This window comes from Tauraco erythrolophus, chromosome W (genome assembly GCF_009769465.1).
Source record: "Tauraco erythrolophus isolate bTauEry1 chromosome W, bTauEry1.pri, whole genome shotgun sequence".
Lineage (NCBI taxonomy): Eukaryota > Metazoa > Chordata > Aves > Musophagiformes > Musophagidae > Tauraco > Tauraco erythrolophus.
In genome coordinates this window covers 25045444-25072895 of record NC_141497.1, presented here as the reverse complement: position 1 = coordinate 25072895, position 27452 = coordinate 25045444, and the positions used below count along the sequence as shown (strand labels likewise).

Genomic DNA, 27452 nt, shown 5'->3' with positions numbered 1-27452 from the left:
AGCAGCTACCAAGGATGTGACAACCCCTCACACAACCCAAAACCACTAGCCCCTCAACACCATACCACCCCACCCTTCTAGCATGGTGCAGGGGAAACCGCATCGCCTGCCACTCACTGGGCAGGAGCGCAGGGAGCAGCTGGGGTAGGCTGTCGTGCTAGTAGTGCCTGCTTGCGAGCTCCATGAACCATCTCACAGCTTTATAGTAATATCATTCCCTTAAAATAAACTGTAGATTGCTTATACAATATAATGTAACATTGGTTTTGACTTAATGGGGTTGTACAAACCTACTTAAAACACATGCATTTGCCTTTTCTGGCTGTGCAATGGTTGGTAACTCATGCACCATGTGATAAAAAAAAAAATTATTTCTAGACATTTTAACTTAATTTCAGATATAGCGCACAAAAACATGCACCAAACAGTGAATGCTGCTACAGAACCCATGCCTTAAGGGTTACATTTCAAATCCAGCAATTTTTGTACATAGCCTTTAAAACAAGGTCTCCATAAAAAATAAATGGTTTCAGTTTGTACAATCTGTATTACTAAACTATTTTTGAAGTACAAGTGTAAGGACTATTGTGCTATCAGTATTCCCCTACATCCCTCCCCTAGCAGAAAACCCCAGCACAGTACTCCTCAGGAGACAGGCAGGTTTTCAGCACTAGGTCAGTAGGGGAAAGAGGGGTGGGGACAAAGGCAAAGACATAAGACCCAAACCCACAGCTCCTTTTACAGCAGGAATCCCTTAGGTTTATCTCAAATCATACACGGTTGGTTTTAAGGAAACCTTAAAGAAAATCCTACTAAAGCTAGAGCAGTGCTCAACTTTTTTGTAAGACTAGGTTAGCTTCTTAAAAGATGTAGATCATTAAAAAGAAAAAATAAAACCATTCTTATAGTATATTGACACTTGTGCACTTTCCTCCTCCCTAAAATATTTTAAAAACACAACTCTGCAAACCACCTGCATATACACAATGTAGAAACGTATAGAAAAAAAAATCCTGCATCCATGTTTTTCTCTTCTCTTAACTCATTTGCATTTTGTCTGACACCTTTTTCTAGGTTGCGGAATTCTCCATATAACTTATGTTCAGCCTTTCCCAAGGAAGTGCCAATTCTACATGTATGTTTATTCACAGGAAAATTGCCATACTCATTGCCCTAGACAAAAGCAGGTTTTGAGTGTTTTCTAAGGATTGATTATAGCTCTGCTAAGGAGGTCACCTCTTACCTCCTTGCCCTTTCCCATTACATTGTAAGTGTAGCTTCTTATCATGACAGGAATTACCCCATATGGTTCAAAAAGATGAGAAAAGTAAAATGTTCTAGACACTCCTTCCCCAAAGTGAAAGATCCACTTAATTTGGATCAATCACATTCAGATTTACAAAGTTCTCTTGCATTTTTAAAATTGTTTTTATTTAGGAAATGAAATTAAAACTTGTAAGCTATAAATACAAATGCTAAGGTATTACATGAAATATCCAGAGGTACTTTATCTTTTTTATTTTCTCGCAAATATTTCCTATGAAATTCAACAAACGGGGAAATCAAACAAGTTCTGCATACAATGAAAATCAAGTTAGATACTGTCAATTTGTCAATTCATAAAAGTTTCTGACACAAATGAAAGCTCTGAAAACTACAATTCATTCATTAATGATACACCAACTGCTATTTTTAACATTGTTATTTGCAATAAGCAAGCTGTCTAGAACCAGGTATATTTAATCCACTGTTAACTCAGTGGTATCACAAACTTTTAAAATATTTTATTAATATATTGTCACCAATATATATATATGCACTGCAAAGAGGGCCAAAAACCTGCAAAAAGAGGTCAAATTTCACACAATGTTTGCATGAATATTTTTGTACTTTTTTTTCCCAAATAGCAAAGATGAGCCATTGTTTTCATGCTGTTTCTTTAATTTGCCAAAACCACATAACTCCATCTATACCAAAGAAGCAGAAGAGCAAGCTTAACCGCAACTTTTATTTACGCATTTTCTTGGAGGGGAGGAAAAGGGTGTATCCATTTTAGATATTACCTTATGTGTATATATATATAAAAAAAAGACCACCAATAATAGGTTCACTAAATTTATTTAAAAATCATAAAATATATTTTAAAAAAGAGCATTACATTCTGCACACTGCTCTCAAAATATGCCAGGGACACGTGGACGATCAGTCTTCTCCCCTCTTAAAAAAAAAAACAAACAAAAAAAAAACCCACAGTGTAAATAAAAGCAGGGTGTTCACAATAGTTACAGAAAAAACATTACGATTTACCACCAACAATGAACAAAAATAAAAACCACTCTCTGCTGTTGTTTGAAAATTTCACTGTTAGTCTTGTGCAGCCTTTCCCTCCCCAAAATATTTGTAACGATCTAAAACATTACATCTGGTGAACAGCAGATTCCACTACACCTCAAATGCAGAACACCTATGAAGCAGAGGAATGTTGGCTTTTTAAACAGAAGCAGATATTAAAAAAAAAAAAAAAAAAAAGGTGCAGGACTCCTTCAGTTCTTCACTAGTCTTAGAAAAACTTTCCAGAATACTGCTTCACACTATAAAAAAGAAAAAATAATCTTGCATTAGAATCCTTCAACATCTGCATACTGCTTCACACTATAAAAGAAAAAGAAAAAAGCATGTATTAGAATGATTGACCATACATCTTGCATTAATATTCACAATGGCATTCTTAAAGATTAAACTACAAATTCCCAATACATTTAAAAGTAAATAATTTTAAAATATTAATGGCTAATAATTATAGGCATATAATTAAGCACATTTAAATATTAGTAATCTAAAGTCAAACATTCAAGTTAAACATTAATAAATGCTATGATAGCCAACATGTTATTAAAGCAAAACTAAGCAAACTAAGTCCGAAACTGTTAATGTTTGGCAGAAGAGAAAGTAATGCCAGCAAGGTGTGAAATGCTGCATAACAGCACCAATTGATTTCAACTTGTCCTGTAGAGGCATGGTCTGTGCCATATGGCAGACTGTGATTTGTTGTCAGTTAAGTTATCCAAAAACAACAAAATCACTAGTCTTCCACACAGAACTAGACCAACATCCACTGAAATCTTCTATATTTTCTACAGGTTCTATGTAATTTATTACAAGTAGGTTTTTTGCAGCAATTTTCACCAGAGAAATGAGAGGACTGCTTGGTTAAGGTGTCTTCCATCAAGATTAGTTTTGAGGGAATCTTCATTTTAATCAGAACAGAGAAAAGAGAGAATCAAAGCAGAACTACCACTGGAGAAGTTAGGTTCAATAGTTACTTAAATCCTGCTTTCTAAAAACTATACTGCAGAGAAGAAGAGCTTTAGAATGTAGTAGTAGGAAAGTCAGATAAAAATTGACAGTAAGGACAGCATTAACTTGCCTGTTCTGCAGTAAATATTGAGCATTTTGTATCTGGTCCTGTGTTCCCGTAATAGTTATTATTCGATCTTCTGAGCCTTCTAGTGGTTCATCAATTTTGATTGAAGCTCCTGACTCATGACGTATTTGTTTGATTCTCTGGCCTCCCTTTCCAATAATAGATCCTGCCAACTAGGGGAGAAAATAAAGCATTCATTTCTTCATATAACTTTCTCTGCAAAAACACAGTACTGTTCAAGTAGCTTCCATCAATTTAGTTTTAAGAGTTGCAATGGAAGCTTACTCTTTTACAGTCTCAAAACATCCTCTGTAACATTTATAATAGAAACACAGGTGGGATAAAGTTGGAAGAACCAGATACTTGTTTGTAAAAACAAGTTATGTAGACCATCTCTATTATTGAATATTAACAATCAAAAAAAATAGCTCAGTGTATCTCTAAAGTGAAGACAAACCAAATATCCTTAAGAATAAACCTTTTGTGATTTAGAAACACTTGCTTTATATTAAAAGTACTTGTCAAGCATCCCAAATAATCTTGATTTACTTACATAGTCTGAGAAAAGGCTGTGACTATTTATTTATTTATTTGAACACAAGCAGAAAGCAAGTCAGCTTCACTTACATCTTTGGGAATCGTTACTTGTGTTGTGATGATGGGTCCACCAAGATCTCCATATGAACCACGGCCCCCTGTGTAAGAATAGTCTGATTTAAACGTATGCATCAAGCCTCTTACTGACTAAATGAAGTGCATGTTAAAGTTCTCTATAAAAACTTACCATATCCAGAGCCACCCTCAAACTACAAGAAAAAGAGAAAGAAAATCCTTAAATAGCAAATAGACATGATTCATTAACATGTTTTCATCTCAAGTATCATACTGTTAACTTTGAGTCTATTTTATGCAAAAATCCTAACCCATAACCTTAATCTAAGTGTCATTAAAGGCAAATTGAGGAAGAGGGTAGACCAGGAACAAAGAGGGGGTGAATATCTCATGAGAACCTCTTAGCTTGCTCTGTTAAAACTTTTAAGAATAAGTCATCAAGATCCAGTCATACCAGTTTACCAAGCAACCTTATCAATTCAGCTGATAAACAGCTCTTGATGCTGATCTACTACAGACCCCTGGCCTAAACTAATATTCATATCAAAAGATCAGAGTTCAGCCTTATTACTACTATCTATACATCTCAGGAGAAATTAAAGTCTCAGTTTGGGACAAGACATTTACCTGGTAACTGTCAACTTTCCTACTCTATATCTTGAAGAAAAACCAAATCAACTCTAATAACTTTATAATTGGTCTCGCCATTCAGACTATGCTATAATCCTTTGTATCTTAGAAGGGACAATCATGACACTAATTACTGCTGTTCTGCTAAAACTACCATATACCAAATCCAAATCACTGCAATGCAGCACTCCTGACTGCTTTTATTTTCAGGATTTGTAGACTGGTACTTGATATCAAGTACTTAATATGATCTAATGCCTTCTAAATGCACAAACACCCATTTTAACATCTTCCTGTAGAAGCAGAGAACAGATGTGCACACTTCTCTAGAATTCAACTGTGTGAATTACTTGTTTGTAAAAGTTGTAATGCAACAACTTTTTCCAAAAAACTATTTACCTGCTAGCTTTTTGGAGTCACATAAAAATGGAAGCCATTCAGAAAAAAAATTGTTCAGCTGATCATCTGTTTCTAAGCAACTTGTGTTGTGTAATCATGTTGCTTAGCAATACAGATCATAATACAACATAATAGAGCCTGTAGTGGATTGCAAAATACAAAAGAATGAATGACACTGCTTAGAACTGAATTCAGAGGCTGATCAGAGCTGCATATTCCACACACGTATTCTTCCACGTATTTCTGCTGATATTTTGCACAGGGAATCCCTTTTTCAGGCTAACTTGTTGTCCTGGTTTTGGCTGGGACAGAGTTAGTTCTTTTTAGCAGCTAGAAGAGCTCCGTGTTTTGGTTTTAGTCTGAGATTTGTTATGAGAAGAATGTTGATAGCGCACTGAGGTTTATAGTTGGCACTGAGGTCTCAAGGACTTTTCAGCTTCCCATGTTTTGCCAGTGTGCAGGAGCACAACAGGATAGGGGGGGAGCACAGCTGGGACAAAGGGTCCACAACTGCCCTTATGATTTGAACTTAGACTTAGGGCCAAATTGGCCAATTAGTATTCCATATCATGCAGCGTCATGCCCAGTATATAGATGAGGGTTAACAGGAAAGAAGGGCCTTTGCTCTTCCAGGAGCTCTCACTCTCAGAGTGCTCTCTCTCTCTCTTTTTTTCGTGCCTCGCTCATCCGGGATTGCGATGTCAGGACTTATCTGTTTCGGGATTGTTAGTCCGGGATGGGACGGATCTTAGTCACGAGGTGATGAGCAATTACACTGTGCATAACTTGTTTGTATATATTATTATCATTATACATATGCATATATTCATATATTATTAGTAGTAGTATTAAATTGTTCTTATCTCAACCCACGGGTCTCTTTCCCTTTTCCCCTTTAATTCTCTTCCCCATCCCCTGGGGGTGGGGGAGGGTGAGGGAGCGGCTGTGTGATGTTTAGTTGTCAGCCCAGCTAAACCACAACGCTTGTTTTAATGAACAATCCTTTTCTTGACCCTTTCTGCTGCTTCTCCTCCCCAGACTATAAGACAGAAAATGAATTTGACAGCAGATGAGTAACTTTAACTGTGTATGCTAGGAACTAACATTTAATATTTGGCGGCACTTTGCCATCTTCTAGACAGCATAAACACTTACTGACACCCTTTGAACTTTCCTTCCTAATCCCCCTAAGAGTACAAAGTTTGATAAACACAAATCAAATGGAATGCTTTCAAATATATGGATAGGTAACACTTAATAGTTTATCCACAACTATAAATAGAGAATTATTTTTAACATTCCTTGTTTGAAACAGGAGAAAACACAACATGAAATTAATATAAAATATTCCTAAATAGATGCACCTACAGGGTGTTGAAAAGCAAGAGTTACAGTGAAAGTTACAACTTGGAACACTAAAATAGGGTACAAAAGAGGCAATACAACAGAAAAGCTTCTCTCTTTTGGTTGCGCTGCATACTTCCATTGTGGAATATTAACTGCCTGTATAGGATTCACTGTTCAGGACATAAACTGCCAATAATCTGAGTTAGAAGGATGGCTTTAGAGATTTTTCAATAGGCGCAAGCTGTCACTGACAACATTCAAGTCTCAAGAAATTCCAGATATCACTTAACCAACTCAAACAATTTTCTCAAAAATCAACTATTAAACCAGTCAAATAAAAGCATGAGCACACTCACCAACTCTGGTGGCTGCATGTCATCACAGGCATCCACATGACACTGCATCATCTTTCAGGTACAACATAATAGGAGGAAAAGAGGAAATTAATCCAAATTAAGTCCATGTCATGGAGGCTTATAGGTAACTTGGCAAACAAATGCATACATACAAATATAGAGAAATATTTTTCTGCACTAAACCTACTACAAAGACTCAAAAGTACATGATATAGACCAGTTACAAGATTCACTCCCTTTTACTTCCACTGGAAGGGAACTGTAACTGGTCACACTTCTTTCTTCCTTGTTTCTGTGATGTAAACAGATTTTCCTCTTACAAAGAGCATCAGACAGCTAAGGGGAGAGCAAAGCTCAAACAGTTTGGTTGGTTTTTTTTTAAACACCTTTGAGGACTAAAACTGTACTATATACTAAAATATGTTACTCTCAGATACCAAAACCTTCTATTTTTCTCATGCATAAAGAAATTCAGAAAAGGCATTTAATAAAACAAGTAAATGTCATTGATATATCAATGAGCCATGAGTCAACAGCAGGTCAAGCAGGAAGGATACGGTTTCTCATAATTTATTAATTCATTCCTATATACCTCATACAGCCAATAGCTAAACTAACAATCTACTAATGCCTAATTATATTGGAAATCCAATTACTTTTTTTTTTTTAATGTGATATATAGCATTTCTTTCATTCAGAATTCTACAACAAACATGGTGGTGGGGAAATAAACAAAAAATTATAAAAATATAATTTGCAGAATCCACTTTAAATTACTATTAAGGCAAAGGCCTTTGCTAGGTTAAAATGTGCAACACAACATGAATATTTTAGTTAAATTTCTTTTAGTTTTTATATAGATAAATAAAATGTGTCAAACATCCTTCCTTCACTGATTTTTTTTACATGCTCCTTAATGTCAAATTTCTTAAGCATGAAGTACTTTTAATATTTTTCCGTGTATGTATCTTTACTGAAGTGCTTATACAGACATGTATACACACACATACATATAGATATATAATGTTAAGAAACATCAAGAATTAGGAATCATTTGAATGAGCAAAATCAGATTAGACATCTGAACATACACTCTACTTTTAAACAGACATTCTGATTTAGTTCTCAACTCCAATTTAAAAATACTTTGAAAGCATTAGGAATTGACCATTACAAAAAAAAAAGGGGGGGGGAATTAAATGGCTTTATATGCACTTCTCCACCTTATTTTTTTCCCTCGGTATGTTTTAGTGCATTTGTATATCTAAAGCACCCATAGGGATGGGGATGTTAAAAAAGAAATAGCGGAAATGCATTCACATTTTCTCAGCTATCAAAATAGCTGTTATGGTCCATAGGCATTTGATTTGAAGTAGTTACAGCCTAAAACATATATCTCTGTAATAAGAGAAACAATGTGTGTATGTCTTTCAGTAAAATGCCTCAGAATAGAGAACATACATATATATGTATATAAAAAAATCCAAATTATTTTTTTCCTCACATCTTAGAATTTACAAGGCTGTCAGTATTCATAGATTCATAGATTTCTAGGTTGGAAAAGACCTTAGAGATCATCGAGTCCAACCATCCCTAATCCCCATTAAACCATATCCCTAAGTAGTTCATCCACCCTATTCTTAAACACATCCAGGGATGGGGACTCAACCACCTCCCTGGGCAGCCTATTCCAGTGGCTGACAACCCTTTCAGAGAAGAAATACTTCCTAACATCCAACCTGAATCTCCCCTGACTAAGCTTATACCCATTTCCTCTTGTTCTATCACCCATCACTAATGTAAAGAGCCCTTCCCCTACCTCCCCACCATCTTTTCTCAAGTATTTGTAGGCTGTAATCAGGTCTCCCCTCAGCCTCCTCTTCTCCAGGCTAAACAGCCCCAACTCCCTCAGCCGCTCCTCATAAGTTTTATTTTCCAGCCCCTTGACCAGTTTAGTCGCCCTTCTTTGGACTCGCTCCAGGAGCTCAATATCTCTCTTAAAGCGAGGGGCCCAAAACTGGACACAATATTCCAGGTGCGGCCTCACCAGTGCCGAGTACAGGGGCAGGATCACTTCCCTATTCCTGCTGGTTACACTATTCTTGATACACGCCAGTATCCCATTGGCCTTTTTGGCCACCTGGGCACACTGCTGGCTCATATCAAGCCGGTAGTCAACCAACACCCCCAGGTCCTTCTCCGCCAGGCAGCTCTCCAGCCACTCTTCCCCGAGCCTATAGCGATGCTTGGGGTTTTTATACCCCAAGTGAAGGACTCTGCACTTGGCCTTATTAAAGCTCATGCCATTGGCCTCAGCCCAACGATCCAGTCTGTTCAAATCCCTCTGAAGGACCTCCCTACCCTCGAGCAGATCGACACAGCCTCCCAGCTTGGTGTCGTCCACAAATTTACTGAGGGTACATTCAATCCCCTCATCCAGGTCATTGATAAAGATGTTAAACAGAACCAGACCCAGCACTGAGCCCTGGGGAACCCCACTGGTGACCGGCCTCCAGCCGGATTTAGCCCCATTTACCACCACTCTTTGGGCCCGGCCATCCAGCCAGTTTTTAACCCAAAGGAGGGTGTGCCTATCCAGGCCAGCAGTTATCAGTTTCTCAACCAGAACACTATGAGAAACTGTATCAAAGGCTTTACTGAGGTCAAGGAAAACTACATCCACAGCCCTTCCCTCGTCAACCAGGCAGGTCACCCTGTCATAGAAGGTGATCAGGTTTGATTGGCAAGACCTGCCTTTCATAAACCCATGTTGACTGGGCCTGATCACCTGGTTAACCTGTATGTGCTCATTAATAGCACTCAAGATAACCTGTTCCATGACTTTGCCCGTCACCGAGGTCAAACTGACAGGCCTGTAGTTCCCCGGATCCTCCTTCCGCCCTTTTTTGTAAATGGGGGTAACATCCGCCAGCCTCCAGTCCAGCGGAACTTCCCCAGTGAGCCAAGACTGCCCAAAGATAATGGACAGGGGTTTGGCAATGACATCCGCCAGCTCTCTCAGGACTCTCGGGTGGATACCGTCAGGCCCCATAGACTTGTGGGCATCCAGCCGAAGTAGCAGATCCTTGACCCATTCCTCTTGGATCACAGGAGCTTCGATTTGCTCTCCCTCCCTGCTCTCAGACACCAAAGGCCAGCTCACCTGGGAACTACTAACCTTATTATTAAAGACTGAGGCAAAGAAGGCATTAAGGACCTCAGCCTTGTCCTCATCCCTAGTGACTAACGTACCCCCTGTGTCCAGTAGGGGCTGGAGGTGATCTTTAGCCCTCCTTTTGTTATTAATATATATATCTTAATATATTTATAGAAAGACTTTTTGTTGTCCCTTACGGAGCAGGCTAGTCTAAGTTCCAATTGGGCTTTTGCCCCCCTGATTATCTCCCTACATGCCCTAACTTCCTCCCTGTATTGATTCCTGGATGCCTGCCCATTCTTCCAAGACTTATAGACATCCCTTTTTCTTTTGAGGTGTTCCCAAATCTCCTTTGTCATCCAAGCTGGTTTTCTACCCCGGCGGCTTGATTTCCGGCACACAGGGACAGCTCGCTCCTGTGCCTCCAGAATTTCCTTTTTGAGTAGTAAAGTAGGTATTGTTGCATCTCAGAAAATTCAAGTTTCACCATCCAGTCTTGGTTCACCATCTTACAAGTTTTGAACTATTGAATTTTTCTGACTTTAGTGGAGAAGAGAACTGGCAGAAAATGAGGGTTTCTGTAGATTCAACATCTCCAAGATGTTGGTCTGAAAAGAGAATCTATTCTTGCCTTTTAATGTATTTATGTAAAATGGCATTCCTGCTCTCTGAAAGTAGCCTTTCCCATGCATTACTTCACAAACCACAACGATGTTGGTTTACTCTAGTTTAAATGTTTTGCTAGAATATAGTTTCTATATGAAATACATAGTAGCTCAAGAAGACCTTATATTTCTGGCATGACACTTCCAACTTCAGTCTCCCAATCCATGGAAAGACTTCTCATCTACTTATACAATTAAGGACACTGGGATTATGGCTAGCTAAAACTAGAAATTAAATACAATCTGTGTCAGAAAGTAGCCCTCATTGTAGGCAGGCTATGAAACTCAGGCATAAAGCAGCCAAAGCCATGAGAAGCTCCACTGTGAAGAGGAAATAAAATTGTTTTTCAGAACATGGAAAATGAGCAGAGATGACTCCCACTTATTTGTAGAAACTCATGTCAAGAAAGCAAAGGTCAACCTGATCAAAGTCAGACTAAATAGAGTTCAAATAAATTTTCTATTCTAAACAAAATGGAACAGAACTAGAATACGCTATTGCCCAAGCTGAAGATTGTGCTCAACCAGATACCCAAGGAAGGGCAGGCTGCTCTGTTTATATGCCCTGACACTGGTTTTACCAGCTGCAAATATGAAAACACAGAAACTGAGCTTTGAAAACATAAGAACACAAATAAGGGATATTAGAGGTACAGTTCATGATTCTTCTAGTTTCTTAAGATCCAAAGTAGCATAGACAACTTGGTGGTTTTGGTGTTGGGTTTTTTTGGGGGTGGGTTTTTTTGTTTGTTTTTGGTAATTTTGAGTGCAAGTCTTTCCTTTCAATATTTCTGCTAGGCTTCTGGTGTCCCAATTTTTACATTCTTGTAATATGTACTTCCAGTATGTAATACTGGAAGGAATTGCCTCTTCCTCCCAGGAGGTCATGTATAAATCTCATTTAGGTAGCCCATTTCATAGCTCCTCTCCACTTCTTTCTCTTCCATCCATTCAAAAGAAAAGAAAAAAACCCAAAAACTCATCTAATCTGTCATCTTAAGGAATGTGCTAAACAGAACCAGAGGAGAAAAAAAGATTGTTATCACAGAGATTTATCTGCCAAGATGCCTATGATTTCTCTTCCCAGGAAAGAGGATACAACAGTAAATGACTACCAGGAAGTCACATTTCAGAGTACAATATGGAAGAGTATCTTTAAGCCTTTTTTAATTCTCTCCACCCCTCAACACGGTTGAATGTATCTCATTTCATTTAAAATTAAACTTATCAGTGGCTCTGGCTCCAAAACATTTGGAATTATAGTAGATTTTTTTTTCAGACATAGAAATTGGCATAATGACAAGAATTGATTTGAAAAAGCAATCATCTGCCAGACCAGCTCTTTACAGATATTATTCATGTTCTCTTAAATTCTGCTAACATTTGTTGGAAAACATTGTTCTGACATGCTTTCTTGATCTGAAAAGCCTCCCAATTCCTATTTCTGTCATCCTGGTTAAAAAGAAAAAGTCTAAAAGAAGGTCCATGTAATAAAACCTGCAGGGACTGTGCTCTACCAACTTTCTATTCCATTGATGATGGCAGGTAGGGAAAATCAACCAATCAACTCCCACAAACCAAAACCACACAGCAGATCACATCCCAAATACCCTTTACACCCTAAACAGTCGTCGTTGTCTTAGGGGGACCATTTGTATGGCCAAAACATTTTGGTGATATCAAAGTTTATCAGGAGCACACATGCCCCACACTTAAATGCATGTATTCAAAAATGGTTTCCTCATATATTCAAAGTGCTAAATGTATTTACTAAACAAAACAATATTAATTTTAACTCCTACCATTCCATCATAACGATCTCCAGGTCTACCCCTTCGGTCATAAGACATAAGATCTCTAAAATGAGAAAAAGCAGCAGCATATGAATCGTGTTATAAACTAGTTTATATATTCTAATTCAAATTTTCATGATTTGCACACAACTATGAATTTCTGAATGCTTTAGCCAAGTTCTGAATGACGTAAAATAAAGTTACAGAACTACTGACTATAGTGCTGATAGATCACTACATTGCAGAAATAATTAAATTCAAATACTTTTTTAAATTCTCTGGTGCGATGCACACTCAACCCTGAATAATCACTACCAACATGGAGTGTGAAACAAGTCCTGAAAACATGAGCACAATTCAGTAAATCTTACTCAACTTGAGTTTTGTACACCATGCGACAGCTTACCCGCCACGAGGAGGTGGTGGAGGAGGAAGAGGAAGATTACGAGCTCTGCTGCCACCTCTGCCACCACGACCTGGCGGAGGTGGTGGAGGTCCTCTGCGAGGGCTCATATCATCATAATCTCTTCTTGATGGAGGCATAGGTCGTCCACCACGACCAGGAGGCATTCGATCAAAGCCTCCTCTTCCACGCATTGGAAAGCCTACTGGACGTCCCCTTCTATCATCAAACATCATTGTGAAGCCACCATAGTCATATGTTTCATCATAGAAATTGGGATCATAAGGCTGGGCCCGTCCTTTAATTGGAGACTAAGACACACACAAAAAAACAAGAAGACCACCATCCCTCATCCTGGTTAGCACTGATTGTTACAATTATATTTCATTACATTACTATATTAAATGTATAAACATGAATTTATACATTCTGAATACGTTCTTGATTTCACAATGCTGATAAGAAAGGCAAGGATGGTGATATGCTTCCTGATAACTTAACTATGATAGAGAAACTGCTGTTACTGATGGGTGGCATGTACATTTGTCTCACTTCTGCTCCAATTTAAAATTTTACTAATATATAAAGCATGACTAACAGTCCGTGGACAGTGGGACTGAGTGCATCCTCAGCAAGTTTGCTGACAACATCAAGCTGTGTGGTGTGGTCGACATTCTGGAGGGAAGGGATGCCATTCAGAGGGACCTTGACAGGCTGGAGAGGTGGGCCTGTGAGAATCTCATCAAGTTCAACAAGGTCCTGCACGTGGGTCGGTCAGGTAATCCCAAGCACAAGTACAGACTGGGAGCAGAATGGATTGAGAGTAGCCCTAAGGAGAAGGACTTGGGAGTATTGGTTGAGAAGAAGCTCAACATGAGCTGGCAATGAGCACTTGCAGCCCAGAAAGCCAACCATATCCTGAGCTGCATGCAAAAAAGCGTGGCGAGCAGGTCAAGGGAAGGGATTCTGCCCCTCTACTCTGCTCTCATGAGACTCCATCTGGAGTACTGTGCTCAGCTCTGGGGACCTCACATAAGAAGAACATGGACCTGTTTGTTGGAGAGGGTCCAGAGGAGGGCCACAAAGATGATTTGAGGGCTGGAATGCCTCTCCTATGAAGACTGGCTGAGAGAGTTAGGGTTGTTCAGCCTGGAGAAGAAAAGGTTCCAAGGAGACCTTCTAGCAGTCTTCCAGTACCTGAACGGGCTACAAGAAAGCTGGAGAGGGACTTTTTACAAGGGCATGTAGTGATAGGACATGGGGCACTGACTTTAAACTGAAAGAGGGTAGATTTAGATTAGGAGTAAATTCTTCACCATAAGGGTGGTGAGGCACTGGAACAGGTTGCCCAGAGAAGTTGTGGATGCTCCATCCCTGGAAGTGTTCAAGGCCAGGTTGGACAAGGCTTTGAGCAACCTTATCTAGTGGAAGGTGTCCCTGTCTATGGCAGGGGAGTTGGAACTAGATGATCTTTGAGGTCCCTTCCAACCCAAACCATTTTATGATTGGTACCAAAAATTGATTTCATCTCCCATAAGGTATACCTCAATTCTAGAAAACAGGAATAATTTCAAAGGGTGCTAACAGTCCAACACTTATTTTGCTACTGGAGAAGTAAGAGGCACTGAATTCAAGATAGAAATGGAAAGATATAATTTTCCATCCAAATCATCCCAACTTTCATGAATACCAATGAAAGAATAACAAGTTTAAGACACATTACCTCAGAGATAAGATCCAAGATAATCTTGATACATTCCACAACTCTATCAGGTTTTCCACCAATAAGCACCACTCTATCAGTGGAATGAGGACAACACTCTTGGAAGAGCTTAATGGTGGTCTGAGTGTTCTGTTGAAGAGAAGAAAAAATCCAAAATCTTTAAATAGAAGTATTTTAAACAATTTTATAAACTTATTGAAAACAAATGGGTAAGACACACAATTAAATATTTTTAAAGAAACAAATCAAACCAGATCATTAAACTTTCAGTCATTTTAAGTGAATGCTTGCTTCTGAGTTCTTACAACAAATTTAATCTTAGGATATTATATTTTTAAGATCTACAATGACATCAGTTTGTATGAAATCCTAGTGAAGAGGGAAGAAGTTCAATTTTTAAAATCTTCCAATTATGGCTCAACTACACGGTCATTTAATCAAACATTAGCAAAGGATCACATATCCATTATAAGCTTACAGGTTATATAAACCTTCATACATCATAAAAACATGCTTTGGATGCAAGACAGCAATGTTGCCAGGATTATGTCTAGTCATCTTGCCTTCCTCAGTCCACACGAATAGTAGTTTATGACTAAACTGACCTGGAATTGCCTTTGACAATTCAGAGACCACTAGTTTTTTAGAACAAAACCTCATTTCTTCACAAGGAATGATCTTTCACAAAGGAAACAGTGGTCTTCAAGGAAGCAGAACTTAAAAAAAAAAAACAAATAAAACCCCCCAACCACCACCCCCTCCAACAAAAAACAAAACCCACCCCATACCACCTTTTCATAGCAATATTCGAACATCTATTAAGTTATCACCGTTAGAGTTTATGGAGATGTGTCCACACCAAACCGTTTTCCATGTCCAACACCACGAATACAGTCTATTCAGCAGTTCATTCCAGAAGGAGTGATGAATGGCATTTTAATTTTAAAAAATATCCTTTATTTATAAAGATTACTCTACTGCTAATATGCTTAAAAGCTTTATAAGTCCTAGGCTCTATCACCAACAGCCACTTTATTTCTGACTTTTTGCAAGAAAGTTGTAATAAGTAACTCAGATTGATCTCAGAACACAGAAATCATGTATGAAATATGTTCTGAATGAATTATTGCACATGATGCTTACACTCACTGTTTATAAACATGAAAAACTAAATTGTTTATAGAATAAAAGTAGAATCTGAAAAGAATAGGAAACAGTACCTCTCTGAGTTCTTTGATTTTAGCACCCTTGACACCAATAATTCCTCCTGCTAGACTTTGGTGAATTAGAAGTCTTAATTCACAGTCAAAGTCGCTACCTTTGTAGTGTTGATACTGTAAGTAAGATGCATACAAGGAAAGAATAAAATATTAGTCAGGGGAAAAAATAATTGAAAAATCAGAACACTAATTTTGAGGGGTTTGGGGTTTTTTTTCTCCAAATACCATGGTATGACTTAATTTGCTGCTGAACTGTAATGCTGTATTTGCTACGATAGAATCACACCTATTTAAGTACTTTGCCTCAACATGATGATGTCAAATTAGTTTTCCTTATTTCTTTTATTATTGTTGTAAAAAATTTTAAGATATCAAACAGTGCAACACACTTGCTTACAAAGCCAAAGCAGGATGGAAATTACAGTACAGCTACTTCGAATTGGGGACTAAACAAGTCAGGAGACAGGCGTTTTGAAAGGGAGGAGGCTGTTCCAAATATTAATTTTCTAGGAAGAGATTATCTCTGTCCTCTACCAAAAAAAAATGCCAACACATAGTTTGAGAGCTCTAAGCCTCCTTTAAAAAAAGGCTGGGTTTTATTTTCTAATTTAACATATTAAAAATAGCACACAATCATCTAGAATTATCTTGTTTTAAAATCTAAATTTATACCTCTGAAGAAGAAACAAAGCTAAGAGACATACCTCTTCTAAAGTAGGGATAATCTTCTTCAAGATTTCTCCAATTGTCTCTGTATCTGCACTTATACTCAAGATGCTGTTAGAGGCCATAGTGTCAGAAAATACAGAGAAGGTGGAAAAGCAGTACAAGTTTAGTATTCAGAATCATACACAAAATTCTAACAAGATTGACTACACAGAAGAATTTACAATTAATATTCCCCATTTAAAGTAACCTGTTAACTGGATTTATGAAACATGCATCTTTGTTTATGTCTAATATATATGCATGATGAATTTAAGACTAGGCAGGTCTTGCAGAGAGAGAGAGCAAGTGAGAGCTTTTTGGAAGGGCTCAGATTAAGCAGGCAAGAAATCAACTAAGAACTGAAAGTAGAAGTGAATGTTCATGTTCCCCGCCACCACTAATTTAGTATACCCTCACCATTACATTGGTAAAACTGGCACACCTTCTTGTAGAAAAAGTGAGGATATGCAAGTGGTCAACATTATATCTGGAGTAAGGTTGAGAGACCAGTTAGAAAGTAGATTACTAATAGCCTCTGCAAAAAAGGAATATAAATACAAGGAAAAACCCCAAACAAACAAAAAATCCACAAACAAACAAAAACTTAAAACAAATGAGAAGTGAAGGAAAGTGAACTAGAGTTAGTATTTCATCAGAAATAATTATGAACAGACAATGTTGAGGAGAGCAAGGTGGGCCACAAAGAGAGCAAGAGACTCTTGAAACAATCTGATTTATAATGCAGTGAATACGCAACACTTGAAGTTGTGCTCCTTCCATTGAAATAAAATTAGTGGATTGTTTGCGTGGCCAACTCACGTAAAAGTTCAGTGCCAAAAAGACTTAATGGGGAAAATAAGACATAAAACTTTAAAAAACAATACACGGTCTATAAGGGGATACTATTTAATTATATAAAAGGCAGGTAATAAAATACATTTCTCTCTCTCTAATCAGGCAGTGAGGCATAAACTGTTGGGACATACCGCTCGGGGCCACTGCTGTCTGGGACTGAAACACTTGCATTGTACTGCATTGGTCATTGGCGTTCGTGGATGTTGGCATTGGGCATGGGTATTCAATCGGAAGTTGTCAAGTATGGTACCCGTTTGGCAACGAGCACATTTTTGGGCATAGCCAACCAGGGTTTTCACATGGGCGTTCAGGGGCGGATGGGCCAACGTCATGGTGGGCAACGCAGGGGCAAGTCGATCCGGTACATGGGTAACGGAGATATATGGCCAAAAAAACAAGGAGAGGGAAAAGGGGGAAAAGCAATAAATTTTAATTTAATACAAGCTATACTCATTACTCTCAGTTAATGAAACAAGCTTAAGTTGTTCTGAAGACTAACACAATAATGGATTGCTACATCGACTGTGGCTTAACAGCATGGATCTTATAGAGTTACTTTATCTGACTAAACTACTTTTTACTTTTAACATAATGATGTTTCAGTAGCAGGCTGGCTCAAGAATGTAGACACAAAAACTGCTGAGATCCATATTACTGAAACCTTGGGCAAGTTGGGAAAGTTAGTATTCCAGACCAATTAAAATATATCACATAAGTCCAGATAGTTATTTACTTAAAACAAACAAAAACACTAGCTGCCAAAGTTAGCAAGCGTATGTATGATTCCTGACCATTTCAGCTTACTCCTCGATTCTAATTGCTATAGTTTGTGAACTTAGATGGAACTGATTCTGTAATGATATATTAGCAAATATTGTGTTGAACGGTCTTGCTTGAAAAAATTGCTGAAATTGTAGCTGATGCTAAGTACAGGAGTGTAAACAAACGGAATTTAAGAAGCATTGTCAAGTTTTATTTATAAATACATAACATTTACGCTGAACTTGTCTAATCATAAGAGTCAACCCACTATAAAATATGAATAGGTAAATAAGTCATGACCATTTAAAAATGCTTCCAAGTAACAGAATGTTTCTTTACTGTACTATACCCATATTTAAATCATGCAGCCTTAACATGAATGTTTTTGTGCTTTATGTCCAAGCTGTTAAAGAACAGATGGACCATTATGGTTTTTTTTTTTTAAAGAAAGTTAAAGAATTCCTCTATCACTGAGTTAAGTCAGCCACCTGCAACAGTACTATAATTGATTCATACGTATGGGAAATGGTACAGTTAAGGGTTTTAAGCTTTGCCAATATTTCTAACTAAAGATGTTAACTCATTTGAAGTGCATAATTTGGAGGAACTCTGTTTGAAGCAGAGGTTTAATATAAACCTCTCCTCCCATGTAACTCAAGCTGGGTTTTAATTACAACACAAACTGAAAAACTAAAGTTATCTCCTCTAACAATCATTATAAATGGCTTATAATTAGATTATTGTTATCTAGATTTGAATTTTTCAATTTCTAGAAATGTATGCAATCAAGTTTTCAATGTAGTGCTCTGAAAGAATTGGTGTTAAATTAATTCAAACTCATATATACTCACATCTGTACGAAGTGCCTTAATATTTTTGCCACCTTTTCCAATCACTGCTCCAGCATTCTGGAAAATAGTTTTCAGAAGTTATGCTAATACAGCACAGACTACATTTTTAAACTGAAGACTAACATATCTATTGCTACATTACTTCGTGGGATGCATTCAGGGATGGGGTGAGGCTTGTTCTGGTTTTGAAAGGTTCAAATTATATCAAAACATAAACTGACATGGTTTTACCATGGGGAAAAAAAAGGTCAAGCCAGCTCTTACCACTGAACTTTGGAAAGAGATAAAAATACTCAATAGTATTTCAATTCCAAATTTAAGTTTCTAGGCAATTCTGCCTGTGTTAAAAACATCTCATAGTTAAGAGTATGACTGAAAAAATACCTTACGGGATCATGCATGTTATGTAGGTCAAGGATTTTCCTAATTTACTTGATTTTTTTTTTAATATGCTTGCAAATTTCACTTCCACACTCCGAACATTTGATAATTTCAAATGCTACTTTTGGTTTAAACCTATTGTCCTGGTTTCAGTTGGGATAGAGTGAATTTTCTTCCTAGTAGCCAGTATAGTGCTGTGTTTTGGATTTAGCATGAGAATAATGTTGATAACACACTGATGTTTTAGTTGTTGCTAAGTAGTGCTTATAGTAAGTTAAGGACTTTTCAGCTTCCCATGCTCTGCCATCAAGGAGGTGCACAAGAAGCTGGGAGGGAACATAGCCAGGACAGCTGACCCAAACTGGCCAAAGCAATATTCTATATCATATGACATTATGCTCAGTATATAAACTGGGGGAAGTTGGCTGGGGTAGTAGGATTGCTGCTCAGGGACAGGCTGGGTATTGGTCAGCAGGTGGTGAGCAATTACACTGTGCGTTATTTTCTCTTATTTTGCTGTCCTATTAAACTGTATTTCAACCCACAAGCTTTACTTTTTTTTTTTTTTCTTCAATTCTCCTCCCATCCCACTGCAGGGGGAAGGAGTGAGCAAGCAGCTGTGTGGTGCTTAGTTGCTGGCAGAGGTAAAACCACAACACCTATGTAACTCAACTGACCACTGAGGTAGGTAGTCTGAAGAATATAAAACAAATAAAAACAATTGCTGATCTCCAGTTGCTAAAAATCAACAGGAATGAACTCAGATATTCAAGAGGGGCAATTGTAAAACTACATTTTTACTAGGCTTTTTCAAGAACTACATGCAAAATTATTGCTTTTATTATGCAGTTCATACATGATGCTAACAGCACCACAAACATTTTGCAGCACTCCATGTAACTCAATTATTCATCGGAAACACCATGCAGAGTTAAAGGTAACATTTCCCTGCCCCAACACAAAAGACCGAGTTACTTCAGACAGCACAAACATCTGTAATGACTAGAAACATTAAAGGAGATTCATAAATAGCAATTTTACTGTGACAATTTATACTAGTCAATGAAGCGATTGCAATCCCTGAAACATTACTCCCATATTTCCTCCTGTTGATACATACAGATTTACTAAATCTGTGAAAATTGCTAAAATCCTGAAGAAATCCTCATCTTGCCTCTCATATTTAGTTTACAATCATAAGATGATCATTCTCTAAACTGCTTATTTTGTAAAGACTAATGCAGAGTAGTTCCCCTGGAAACAATTATGTTCCACTCAAACATAAGAAAAGTGGCTTATAATTTCTATTGTTTTTTCAATTAGTATATGTGATGGGTTGATGTAAAGGGGTTCTGGTGGCAGGAGAGGGGATTTGCTCCCTGTGACTTCCCTGGTTTTGGAACCGGGTCAGACCCGATTTTGGCCACCAGATCGGACCCCCATCCCCCTCAGGGTTGAGCCAATCAGAGCCTCTGCAAATTGCCGTATTTAAGTTGGGACAAAGGAACTGGAAAAGGTGCTTTGCCTGGGGGTGAGGAGAAAAGGGAGGAGGGTGCTACCCCCCCTCCCCAGCTGGGGGGCTGCCCGCACCGGGCCGGCACCACCCACTGAGGATGGCAGTGATGGAGCCACCTGGGGAACTCGGGGAGCACCTCGCTCCTGGGGTGCCCGCTGGGCTGAGTTCACCCAGAGAGGACTGAGATCTGAGAGAAACGGCCACACCGACACCAGGTCAGTGAAGGTGGAATGGGAGGAGGTGTGCTGGAGCTGAGTTTCCCCTGCAACCGGTGGCGAGACAGCAGGTGGCCCCCCCCCCCCCCCCTGCAGCCAGGATGGACTCAGTGGAGCAGAGACACACTCGCAGCCCGTGGAGAAGCCCACATCAGAGAAGAGATGCCTGACCCTGAGGACGGTTGTGGAGCATGGGACGCACGACAAAGATAGAGACGCATCCAGAGTCCGTGGGACGACCCACACCGGAGCAAGCGGCAACAACTCCCTAGGAATCCAAGACTGTGGTAAAAGCCCGCACTGGAGCAATCCAATGGGCAAGGATTGCATCCTGCGGGTAGGACTCACTCTGGAGAAGTCCGTGAATTTTTCCTTGTGGGTAGGGGATCCACTGGAGCAAGGGAAAAAGGGTGTAAGGACGACTCCTCCTTTAAGAAAGGTGTTGCAGTAACAACATGGGATGAACTGACCTGCACTCCCCCATTCCCTGTTCCCCTGCACCGCTGGGGGAAAAGGTAGAGCCGGGAAGAAAAGGAAAGGGGGGGAAGGTGTTGTTTTTAAGATCTGGCTTTGTTTCTTTTTTATCCTCTCAAGTAACTGGTTTTCTTTGTCTCTATCTTTCTAAGTAACTTTTAATAAATTGTTTTGCTTTAAGAAAGCCGTCTGTTTTGCCCAGGACCATGGTTGGTGGGTGCTCCTTCTCTGTTCTTGTCTCGACCCTCAGTCCTTTTATTATATTTTTCTCCTCTCCACTTCACTGGGGAAGGAGTGAGAGAGCGGCTGTGTGGAGTTTAGTTGCCGGATCAACCTAAACCACGACAGTAGATTTTTTTTAAATCAGAAAAGTCCCATAGATCATTAGGGACTCATCCTTGAAAAAAATTATTGAAGATAATATCATTGCAATACACTTCTTCTATCATTCATGCATACTTACAAGTATTCCTAATAAGTTATTTTATATTAAATAAAGCACAAGTTCTTTCTAAACATACACCACAACATACACTTTGTCACCACTGTCTTAAGCAATGGTATAAGCAGGAACATAGCAATACTGAAAAAGCATACTTTGCTTTGAAGCAAGATGCGCAATTCAACCATCTCATCTGTATTCCGAGATCTTTTGAAGGCCTGTTCCTCTTCCATATCTTCTGCAGGACGTTTGCCTGTAGACAGGTCCATAGGGAAGAAAACACAAACATATATTTAACTTTCTAAGTCACAATAAAATTGTACATCAAGCTTATGCACTATATTCCTAATGAAGCATTCCTTCCTATTAGCCCAACACTAACTTTCTGACACCTACCCTGAGTACCTATAGCACAGAAAAAGGTTTTTACTTCATCAGCCTACATATCAATTAATTATTGAAGACTCATTCCAAATCTATGAGCTGAAATGAGAATTTTGCAAACTTAGTGAAAAATTTACAACATGTTGTTTAAAGCAGTGCTGCATCACCTACGTAGTATTTCTTTTACAATTGGGAAAACCTTAAAGCCCAAAAGATCAAAAATAGTTTGTCCAATATTGAAACACTGGTGGAACAATAGGAAAGCAGTATTTCAAATAGCTTTGAAAAACTGGCATGAACCAACTCAATGCTGATACCTTAACTCTTCTTCACTAATTACATCCAAAAAGTATTTCTTTTAGCTAATATTTAGAGATATTTCATATATACATACATTCCTTCAAAGTAACAACTGCAATAAATAAAATAGTGATATGCCTGACAGTATTTTTATATGATCACATTGTCCAGATAAGTATTGAGTATTTAGCTATCAAATATTTTCAAATCCTTAGTTATAACTTTTAGTTACTTATGTCATGTCCAAAATACTCCCAAAGAAAAATTACACATTCATGATACAAAAACCATACAGGACACTTAAAAAATTAAAATATTAAATGCAAAAATGCTGCCAATACAAACATTTGATACAGTTAAAGCATTCCAAAATAGTTAGACCCTTTTTAAGTCTCAGTGTTTCTTTCTCCCACAAATAAAATAAAATAGCCCTTTAAAAAATTTACCATTTGTCTCTGTGTTGGTAAAGGTCTCCTCCTGTTGTTCAGTCTCCATTACTTTTTATTCTTAGGTATGCAGATAAAACCTGTTGCAAAATAAAAAAAGCTAGTACTTTTTTTTTTTTTGATGGGAGAGGGGAGGAGCAAACTGTACATTGTACTAAAGGGAAAAACAAAGAGATGCTCGCTTTTATAACTTACCGGTTTTATATACACTTGCAGAGCAAAACTCAAGTGTTCTGGGCAGGATCAAAACCCAATGGTCTACTGCTTCAGAAGCCTATGAAAACAGCATAGATCAGGCTCTGTTCACTTACAGGTCTGATTCTCGCTACAACTAAAACCAGGGGTTTGACCTGAGTTTTTGCTGCAAAGCTTTTCTTTATAAATGAGAAAACATAACAAGGCCAAACACATCACTAAGAGGAGAAATAATAATGAAGTCCGTAAACTCATAGATAAACAATTACAGTCTGAATGATTCTGGACTTGTTCAGTTTTCAAGCGTTTGCTAGTTTTAAGCTATCATATTTACTGATAATGTTTTTCAGATATTTAAAGTGAACGATTATCTGGTTCCTATTTTTAGCATGTTATATAATACATACCTTGAATTTCCTTTTTAAGAGACACTATGTATCAATCTGCTTATTGTTTATTTCTAAACAATTTAGACTAAAAAGTTATAAAATTAATGCTGGTGGTTATAATAAGTTCTCTATCAACTTACTATCAGGCATTCTATCATGCCTTCCATTCAATATAACAGACGAACAAAAGAAATTACACACAAGCCACACTAGAAAAATTCTGTTAAAAATACCACACTGTAGTTATGTATAACCTCTGCATACATGCATGAAGAATCTCAAAAGCAGCTGAACTTTTTTGACTTTGTGAAACAGGTATCTCTTTCAAGATCTATTTTTGTTAAGTCCACGTGAGAATACTTGTAAAACGCATTAGAAGTCCAGGCAGAACAATTTTGTACCTTATTCTCTTAAAAAAATTCATTTGTACAGATAACAGCCAAAGAATACTATTTCCCCCCCCTTAGATTTTATTGCTCAACTTCCATAGCCTGAACAAGTGGTTGACACATATCCACGAAGAAAAAGTGAGGTACGTTTAACTTTCTAAAACATCCTTTCAATCATTTGTTAATTTGTAACAACTACCCTGTTTGTGCAGGCTAACAACAAGAACTGCCGGTAGGCATGCATCCTTTTACAGCCGCCGCTGAGAAACCGCCTTCCCAGCACATGCTAGTATTTCCAGGCCCCTAACTTGAGCTAATGGAAAAGCGCCGCTTAAAGAGTAGCCAAGTCTCAAACAGACGTTGCCGAAGCGGGGGGGGGGGGGGGGGAACGGGACGGGAAGAGAAATTTCACCAGGTTCAAATGGCTAGCCCTTCCAGAGACTCTCTTCTATTCTATTCCAGACCCTATTCTATTTACGACCCTCCCAAAAATTTTAGAGCTGCAGAGGGACGAAGTGCCACGTAGCGTTCAGGACAAGGTGCTCTCAATTAGTTACTGTGCTCTGTTGTGTAAATCGAGTTTGCGGGATTAAATTAACTAACGCAATGTTTTTAAAAACATCGAAAGAATAAAGCGGCCACGGACATGAGTAGAGAACTGGGAGATGCCGGCGCATCCCTATCCAGCTCCCTCCGGGACGAACGGCCCTTCCCGCCCGGACGCCTCCCCTTCCACAGCCCATCCGCAAGCCGCGCCACGGTCTGCTCGGGCACAGGCAGCCCACTCACCTGGGCGGCCAAGGTGGGGGGGGGGAAAGGAGGCGGCGTTATATAACCCCCGCAGCCCGAGACCCACCTCAGCGGTGGCGGGGACCAGCAGAAATGGCGGCCGCTGTAATGGCGCCTACCCACTGCTAGGCGGAGCCGAAAAACCACCACCACGCGGTCACAAGATTTCCCCCATTCTGCCCAGGGAGACACAAAGGAGGTACTCGGCGGCCCTCACCTGAGCTCAAGCGAGGCCGACAGAGCGCATCGGCCCCGCCACAACTCCGCCATCGCCCCTAAAGAAAGCAGGCCCTGCTGCAGAGCGCTCCTCAATCAGTTTGGCACAGCCGCTTCCGTATGGGCCGCAGCCGAGAGCGCCCTCCCTCTTCTTCCTCTCTGCCCGCCATAACTCCCAAAAACTCGCCCCATGCAGTTACGCAAGGTAGGCGCAGGAAGGCGGTGGCCGCTCCCCCGGCCTTAGCGCACATCCGCTAATGCAGCCGGCCTCCACCACATTGCTACTCCGGGAGCCGCACCGGTTTGGGCCGCCGTGCCCGCACTAAGGTCGCCAAGGCGCGACAGCTGCCGGCAGAGACACAGATCACCCTTTTCGCCCTTCCTTCAGGACAGATGGGCCCCCTTGGGCCCGCAGGTTGCGCCAAGCCACTCCACATTAGCCAAGGAGGAGTCGCTCTCGGTCCCCCTACTACCCTACCCTCATGGGTAGTCCCCGGACCTACCCAAATCCACCGCCCCGCCAGCAGGGAAGAGTGCTGTCCCTGCAGGAGCCCTCCAAAATCCTAGGGTCTGGTGGCGACTCAGGCCTCCCACGTTACTGTATCACAGAGCAGCGTCGAGAGGGGTGCATCAATAGCTCCACTTCCCTTCGCCCATTCCCTCCAGCGCGCGCGCGCAACACCCACTCCTCACCTTCATCAGCTACACACGCAGGCTACGCTTACCTGCACACACCACGTACGAGAGAGAAAGATAAGCAGCTCTCACCAACACCGCCAGGCGACTGGCCCAGCCACCTCCTCTCCTCCCCCCATGGGGACCCACTGCGACCCTGTTGGGTAAGGCAGCTGCCCGTCAGGGCAGGGATGGCCTCTAGTTCGCCCCGCCCTCCGTGTGGACCACAGCGAGACAGGCCTGGGTGTCAAGAGGAGAGGAGCGCAATCCACCCTGCACCACCGCGGTGTGCCTAGGTTGTTTGTTTTACCTGCCTGACAGGAGCCGCGAGAAGAGCGGCAACACCAGTGGAGACAACGGAAAGCGGTAAAGGAGAGCAACCTCAGTTGTTTTGTTTTGTTGTTTTTTTTTTTTTAAAATGGCGTCTGCGAAAACTCCGCCTTGTGCTCGTCCCCTAGCACCGGAGGGGGCGGGGCAAGGTTCTTGCGATGCTTAGAGGCGCGCGTGGCTGTAGGCCTCCTATTGGCTGTTGGGTTGCGCGGGGTTTTTGGGGGGGCTGTGCACAGAGGGCAGGTGTACTCTCTTCTTCCTTCCCACTCGCAACTCGGGTGATGAGAGGTAGGCTGCCTTGCTAGTTCTGCCCGCTCGTTCGGTACCGCCCCTGTCCCGCATAAGTGTGGGGTGGCTCGGCTGAGGGTAGGGTGCGGGAGAAGGGGCTTGGACTCAGGCTCAGTCAGCCTGTTTGAGGAGTAGGGAGGTATGTGTCCTATCCCCGATATGACTCTGTGGTGGGGCGGGCCATCTCACCTCAGTGTCCATCGCTGTCCGCTGCAGCTCGTCGGTGCCCGCAGGTATGCGGGCTGGCAGCTGGCCTCACCGCCCCTGGGGATCTTGGCACTGGGTAGTAGCGCCAAGCGGGTGACAGGCTGCCTAAGGACTGCACAGCCGAGATGAGAAACTTATCGAAAATGTGACGTGCTGGTCCTTACCTTGCCAAGGAGCCCACGGGATTAGACCTGGTCATCAACAATAAACAAATAAACAAATGGGTTATTTCCCTTAAGTAACTGTACAATTTCTTCTAAATGGTGGAATTTTGGGGAGAAATTTAAGACGGTTTTTTTTTTTTCTTAGCTGCAAGTTATAATGTCAGAAGACAAGCCTTGTGTTTCTTAACTATTCTTGCAGTAATTTTTCTTTGGTGTAATTCTATAGGGAGGTTGAGCTCCTTGGTCATCCTCCTTAAGGGGATAAACAGGTTCCAAATGCAGTTATACAACTTAAATGTGCATAGCTACTTCCAAAACTAGCAAGAAGCTAGAGCTTATTAACCACTGATGTTCCCAAGACAATGACCGCCAAAACTTGGTACTGTTGCAGCTAAACCCTGGACTGGGTCTCTAGATAACGTTTATATTTCAGGCTAGCCTTCTGTTGTCAGTTCCAAAGCTTTCATTGTGTTAAAGTGTAAAAATCACCCCCGTGGTACAAATACTTACAAATCCCAAGTTGTTTGTATTGTAAATGAGGCTTCTCACTTGTGTTCTTAACAGTGCTAATGAGATGGCAGAATAACTTCTCGGGTCAATTTTTAAAGTAGATTGTGTGTGAACAGCAGCACTGATAGGAATAAAACAAACAAAAAGCAGTTGGAGGAGAGCCTTTCTTCTTCTAGTTATGATATGTTCTATTTTCATCCACAGCGAAGGGATTTCAGGTGTATACTTCCAATTAAA

The 27452-nt window shown here is 40.0% G+C and overlaps 1 protein-coding gene across 10 annotated transcripts; it reads right to left on the bottom strand.

The window, feature by feature from the left end:
* Positions 1–1447: 1447 nt before the first annotated feature.
* LOC147526269 (heterogeneous nuclear ribonucleoprotein K) lies at positions 1448–26134 on the bottom strand. 10 transcript variants are annotated; one of them, XM_086630177.1, is made up of 16 exons: positions 25767–25900; positions 23259–23337; positions 23064–23143; positions 22089–22186; positions 18906–18962; positions 17424–17467; positions 16434–16506; positions 15730–15843; positions 14510–14638; positions 12790–13097; positions 12393–12447; positions 6769–6819; positions 4209–4230; positions 4052–4134; positions 3428–3597; positions 1448–2591 (listed from the first exon to the last, which is right to left on the bottom strand). In XM_086630177.1, the coding sequence occupies exons 3-16, from the start codon at positions 23110–23112 to the stop codon at positions 2561–2563; spliced, it is 1284 nt and encodes a 427-aa protein (XP_086486303.1). In that variant the 5' UTR covers positions 23113–23143; positions 23259–23337; positions 25767–25900; the 3' UTR covers positions 1448–2560. The 10 variants fall into 10 exon arrangements, with proteins under 10 accessions (XP_086486303.1, XP_086486301.1, XP_086486296.1 ...); XM_086630175.1 differs by having other exon boundaries at positions 22089–22199; positions 23065–23143; XM_086630170.1 differs by lacking the exon at positions 25767–25900 and adding an exon at positions 26027–26134 and having other exon boundaries at positions 2549–2652; positions 22089–22199; positions 23065–23143.
* Positions 26135–27452: the final 1318 nt, after the last annotated feature.